This window comes from Lobosporangium transversale (genome assembly GCF_002105155.1).
Source record: "Lobosporangium transversale strain NRRL 3116 chromosome Unknown BCR41scaffold_42, whole genome shotgun sequence".
NCBI classification, from domain to species: domain Eukaryota; kingdom Fungi; phylum Mortierellomycota; class Mortierellomycetes; order Mortierellales; family Mortierellaceae; genus Lobosporangium; species Lobosporangium transversale.
In genome coordinates, this window is record NW_019029020.1 from 255,683 (window position 1) to 261,682 (window position 6,000).

General features: G+C 42.7%; 3 protein-coding genes across 3 annotated transcripts; all 3 read left to right on the forward strand.

The window, feature by feature from the left end:
- The first annotated feature begins 388 nt into the window (after positions 1-388).
- Positions 389-2,607, forward strand: BCR41DRAFT_388976 (hypothetical protein). The gene is made up of 3 exons (XM_022028071.1): positions 389-854; positions 991-1,077; positions 1,190-2,607. The coding sequence occupies exons 1-3, from the start codon at positions 771-773 to the stop codon at positions 2,600-2,602; spliced, it is 1,584 nt and encodes a 527-aa protein (XP_021877949.1). The 5' UTR covers positions 389-770; the 3' UTR covers positions 2,603-2,607.
- Positions 2,608-3,499: 892 nt separating this feature from the next.
- Positions 3,500-4,240, forward strand: BCR41DRAFT_399780 (hypothetical protein; the record flags this gene model as incomplete). The annotated part of the gene is made up of 1 exon (XM_022029092.1): positions 3,500-4,240. One exon carries the CDS (start codon positions 3,500-3,502, stop codon positions 4,238-4,240), a length of 741 nt encoding a protein of 246 aa, XP_021877950.1.
- A 1,206-nt stretch (positions 4,241-5,446) lies between these two features.
- Positions 5,447-6,000, forward strand: BCR41DRAFT_399781 (hypothetical protein; the record flags this gene model as incomplete). The annotated part of the gene is made up of 2 exons (XM_022029093.1): positions 5,447-5,582; positions 5,678-6,000. 2 exons carry the CDS (start codon positions 5,447-5,449, stop codon positions 5,998-6,000), a joined length of 459 nt encoding a protein of 152 aa, XP_021877951.1.

Here is a 6,000-nt window from a genome sequence, read left to right on the forward strand (position 1 = left end):
AAATAAAAACCACCTCCCTGTTTCGATTGATCCCTGCTATGTCTTTTTCACAAACTTGTCTAATTTTTTTTTTGTTTTTTGTGCGTGTGTCTGTGTGTTGTCTTCATCCTTGATTTGATTCGACATTTGCTTAATAACTCCTGTGTGTCCATTACCGCCACCGCACCACATTGCTCTTGTTGCTCTCGCTACTTCCCTATACCTGCGTCTTTATTGACAATCTATCCCTTCCCTACCCTTCTCTTGCCTTTGTCCTTCCTTTCCTCCTTTTCTCTTTCTCTCATTCTTACTTTCTGTGCACAAGTGCAGAGAAGCCCACTGCATGCATGCAGTAACACCACCTGCTTGCATCCACTCTGTCCGCAATCCTATTACTACTTCTGCGACTGTTTCATCATTGTGTTTTCTTCAATTTTGCTTGATTTACTTCTTTATCCCTACCCATCCTCCTATTTTCGCCCATTGTTCATTCTTTTTTACCCCTCACTCTCTCGCGCATCCTCTTTTCTCTTTTCCTTTTTTTATATTTTTTAATTTTTATTTGTTCACCTCACTCGTCCTCATCTCTTTTTCCCTATCGTTCTCATTCTTCTAGTCATCAGGGTAACATCTATAATACACTATTCTTAGCCAAATAACTGTTAAAACAACCATCGCCTCGTACCCCATCTTTCCTCTTCTAGTCTCTCTTTTTTTTTCTTTTGTTTACTGCATCTCATTTTCATTAAACTTCATCCAAAGCACACATCGGTCGCCCCTTCCTAAGCATCATGTCAGTAACACCAAAGCCAAAACCGAAACTTTCGTACAAAGCACAAAGTTATCCATCTATCGATAAGCCTTTTGAGTGCACGGTAAATCACCATTTACACCAATGAGTCTTATTAGCAAACCCTTGTCTCGCGGCGTGATAGTTTACTCATCTTTTTTTGCTTCTCTCCCTCGCGACTTTACATTCATTCGCAATATATGGATCCTTGGTCTACGTAGGCCTGCCAGTTGTATTTTAGGCGTCTTCATGATCTGAAACGCCATGAGCGTCTGCATACTGGTGAAAGGCCGTATTGCTGTAACAATGTAAGTCTTTTCTATTCCCAGTTTGCTGTTGTTGAATAAAAGAAAGAAACAAATAAAAAAAGTCTGCTCATCATTGTGTATTTACTTGCTCAAAAAAAAAAAAAAAAAAAAGTGCCGTAGGACTTTTGCTCGGCTTGACGCGCTCAAACGACATCTGAGTGCAGAATCCAACGTCCATTGCTCAGAATGGACTTACCAACCGGGGCTTATATCTACTGTCAGCAGGCCTGCAGCGCGACATCATAGGAGTGTCTCACTCCCACATGTGCAGGGATCAGACGTTCAGACCGCCTTTCATGACCAGTTTGATAGTGTGGAACGAACACTCACCACACCTACTCTTAAGGACCGTCCACCGTCTCATTATCATTACCACCACCATGAGCACTCTTCGCCCGAGTCAACTATCCATGGCCACCATCCTGAGGACAAGCCTAATGATTATTATCAGGAAAATGCTACTCCTCACGCCTTCGCTGTTACTGAAGAGCAACGCCGTCAATGCCTATCAGTGTGGGAAATTCACTCAAAAAGATCATCTCCGGAGCATGGCGGACGACTATCGCCCTCAGACGCGACCATTGACGAAGATACAACAGTGATTGATCAGCCCAGACCGCGCGCACATACTTCCTCATTCGACTCAATGCAGCTCTCGTCCGCACATCAGCCGTATCCACACGCTTATTCCCGCCAGCATACACGTTCATATTCACATCAACAAAATTCATACTTAGATCCACACCCTCAACACCCCCTCTCCCTCTTTGATAGATCACAACCTCAACAGCGTCACGAGAGCTACCCTGTCTCTCCTTCCAGATCAACTCTCTCTCCATCCCCTCCTCCAGGACTATCACCATCAATGTCTGCATCGTCTTTGTCCAGTCCCACAAATGTATGGTCATATTCAAGAGGCTATGATGGCAATGAAACGACTGCGCCCAAAAGAATAGGCAGTAATGCCTTCAGCCATTATGATAGTCGTTCACAATTCAAGTCAGAGCCCACATCGATCTCAGCACGGATGAGCAGTAGCGCTTATCGGGAGCCTTCGCCATACCAAGAGGATGATACCAGTCAGGGGTGTCGTTCACCACGGGAGCTCGAGCATCGTCAAGGTCCGTCTTCGTTAGCCTTAATTTTGAACAATCCACCCGTCAGTAATTTTACTATTACTGCTAATCAGGCCTCTTCTCCGCCTCCCGTCCCAGCATTATCATCGCGGCCAGTGCAGCCTCACTCTTCACACTCGCAATCTCACCCATATTCGCTTCCACAACAGCCACAGCAGCCTCACCATCGCTATGTCCAACAATGTTCATCTCAACAGGAGCATGAACACAGTTGTGATGCGATGGCTGAGATCCAAAAATTGCGCCAGGAACTTCGCTTGGTGACTATGCGATGTCATTCACTTGAAAAGGAAAGAACTCGCCAGACGAATATTAACGGTATTAGCGGCAATAGCACTGGAATGAATGGTGGCGACAGCCGAGATGATAGATCGGTTATGTCTGTTTGAAATAGGTATTTTAGCACTAAATCAAAAGGAATAAAATGAAAATAGAGAGCACTCAACTTGATTGCGCGTCGCGCTCAAATAATTCCTCTTTTAATTATTACTTTGTTTGATGGGATTGGAGCAATTGGGCAATTGGACAATCCCAAGCATGAGAGTGTGATAAGCAAGTGTTCTCTTCTTTCTTTTCTTCTGTTCCTGTTTCTTTATCTCTTTTTTTTCTTTTTATTTTTGTTTTTGCTTCTCATATCTCCTCATCACTTATTTCTCATTATTGTTGTCGATCCCTTACCCCTTCTTACCCCCTCTCTCCCTTCCTCCTTATCCCTTAGTTCACGCTTTTCATTTCTTTCATCCACCTGCAGCCAGCAGCAATTATGATGCTGAGAAAGTTAAACTTAATCACCATTTTATTCTGGTGCCTGAATTTCCTCAAATATATCGAAGCATCGCCTTTGAGCAAGACCAATTCGTCACTCGCACTTACCGCCAGAGACACACACCGTTTACAAGCTAGGGGCACACTCCAGAAGCGTTATGACGCCTGTGACAGTTATTACGGTACCAAGTAAGGTTAATTGTCTCTCATACTCCACCATTCTATAATTCAGGTCCAGATTTATTCTTTTACATTTCTTCATCTCTCATCACTTTCATTCCACCCAGTTCTCAAATATTGGAGACTTTTTTTTTTTTTTTTTTTTTTTTGTTGTTGTTAATTGAAAAGAGGACTGGAATGTAATATTCTGTGCTCAGACCTTGACAAATTCTCCTTCGCCAAACTTTAAGAAATGACATGTCTTCGCCACTGCTCACAAAAATGAATGAATGCATACTTTCATTTTATTTTTTTGTCCAACGTATAGTTTTTTTTGCTACTATACCAAATACATCCTGATCATGTTCGGTATCGGCCTCATCGCAACCTTGACCTACTATTGGTTTTGTTGCCGCGCTATTACCTCCATAAGAACCAGCGATGATTATAGCATCAGAACTGCTACGACCACGACTATGGCCATGACTCGAGTATACCCCATTACAACCCCGAGCGACTCCCATATACTCTTAAACGAGACCATTTCCAATGTCCATAGCCCAGAGTCACGGTCAACTCGGGTGCCGCAAGTAGTAATAACATCGCATGACCAACGGCGGCCACAAAGACCACAAGGACAGCAACACTCAGTGGATCCGCCTCCTTACTTATCTGTCTCTGATTTTACTCCTTATACTCAAGAGAGAGACACTCAAGAGGAAAGAGACATTCTAGCAGCAGCAGTAGTAGTAGTAGTAGCGGAAGCATTAGAGATAGTGGAGGCGCTAGAAACAATGGAGGCAACAGAGGCACAAGAAGCACTAGAAGCAGTGAGAGCACTAGAGGCAGCAGAAGCAGCAGAAACAGCAGAAACAGCAGAAACAGCAGAAACATTAGAAAATGATCTTAACCTGCAGGGGAAGGCATATCAGCTATATCGGCAGAAACACAACTTTGGGCGGAAACAACAGGAGCAATTAAAGGCAACACATGATGGGGACAACACAGATTTATCGTCCAGAAGTTCATCAGCCTCAGCCTCCGCCTCTTCATCTCGAACCCTTCAGGACAAAGATATTACCACGTTTCATCCACTAAAGTAATAGCATAAATATTAGTAGGATTAATCTAATTGGCAACTCAGGTGCCAAATATCATTTGGCAGCTCATACTAAATGTAGTAAATTTTGCTATTATTTGGGAGTCTATTTTTTGGGGTTGCCACTTAACCTCTCACACTTGGGTAGCAACTGGGCTGCCAAATAATGAAGTTACTTGCACAGGTTATTATTTCAGTCTTTCAATTAAAACTCGCCTCTAATTGGTGGGCTTCCTCAATAAAAATACCATTAGGTAGGAAACATGAAGAAACATTGTTTTTATCAACTTCATCACATTCCGCAAAAAAAATAAAAAAGTACAAAACAATACACCCTTTGCCGAATCTTTTTCTTCCATCTTAATCGCATCAAAATGCCTAAACAGCAACCAAAGTGCACTCTTTCGTCGTGTGAATATGGACATAATCACCGCCTCAGATGACAGAAGTATCCAAGACCATATTAGAAATTACCATAAAAGTTCCTATAAATGTCATGTTGGAGACGCCATTGTCAAGTATATTCGAACCAATGAAGGACTGTTTGTGTGCGAATGCCGACCGAAATGGACGTGTAAACGGGGAGATACATTGCGCTACCATGCCAACAAATGTGAGGTTATTAGAATATTGGTCGACGCCGTCGTCAGGACTTTGGAGCCTTTAGTAGATGCCCACCTAAAAATCTTAGTACCCAAAGAGCTGCGGTCCAGTAAAAAAGATAGAAAACGAAATGAGGAAGAGGCGAATGAAAAAAACAGCTATTGTGGTAACAATCACCATCTTAGCAACAACTACTACCTTGACAACAAACCAAGCTTGATCCTACAGCAGTACAATAGGCTCGTACAACATGCCTACCCAACAAAAAGAGGATGGGTTCCAAGAAAGGGGAAAGAGGTAGTTGAAGAGGATGGCAGTTCAGAGTCAAATGAGAGTGAAGACTATAAGAGTCAGGAGGAGGAGATGAATGTTAGCTACAACAAGGTTCACCTACAGCAGCTACCGCGCCTACAGCATTTAGAGGACAACAGTAAGACGGAAGAGACCATATTGGCAAGATTACAACAGCTCTTAGAGGAAAGGGACAAACGTTTAGAAGAAAGGGGCAAACTTTTGGAAAAACATTCAGGGGAAAAGGAAAAACGCTCGAGGAAAGGGAAAAACGCTCGAGGAAAGGGAAATGCGTGCAGAGCAAAGAGTAATTCAGATGGAAGAGGTGGTCAGAGCCATATCAAACAAGACAGCCGTCTTGGAAGACGAGATGAAGAAGAATAGCGCAGATGCCGAAAAAAAGGCGGCCGCCTGGCAAGGCAAGATTGAGAAGCTTAACGCAATTGTCGAAAGTATGTAAAGAATGTCAAAGCAAAAACAAAAGAAAATGTAAAACAAAAAAAAAAAAAAAAAAAAAAAAAACTAATCTGGATTTAATCAATAATAGAGGAAGTGGTTCGGGTAGATCATTTGCAGGAGCTTCTGGCATCATTATTAATGTCAAAAGCACAGCTTCCATCATCATCATCATCATCCAAGAAGCCGTACAACCCTTATCAAAAAAGGAAGATAAACGCAAGCATAAACCAATCGATTTCGACCTATTTCAAGCGTCGTAGACCAGAGAATAATAAGGACAGTAAGTTAGAGGACGATAACTCAGAGGACGGCAGCCCAGAGGATGACAGCCCAGAGAAAGACAACCCAGAGAACGGCAACCGAGAGAACAAGAAAGATAACCCAGAGAACGATAACCCAAGTTCCGAATAA

What these genes read in the sequence shown, in the direction of transcription:
- BCR41DRAFT_388976 (XM_022028071.1), top strand. Translation starts at nt 771, where the DNA reads ATGTCAGTAACACCAAAGCCAAAACCGAAACTTTCGTACAAAGCACAA. An exon ending in ATAAGCCTTTTGAGTGCACG is followed by an intron (nt 855 to 990) that starts GTAAATCACCAT and finishes TGGTCTACGTAG; the next exon opens with GCCTGCCAGTTGTATTTTAG. An exon ending in GGCCGTATTGCTGTAACAAT is followed by an intron (nt 1,078 to 1,189) that starts GTAAGTCTTTTC and finishes AAAAAAAAAAAG; the next exon opens with TGCCGTAGGACTTTTGCTCG.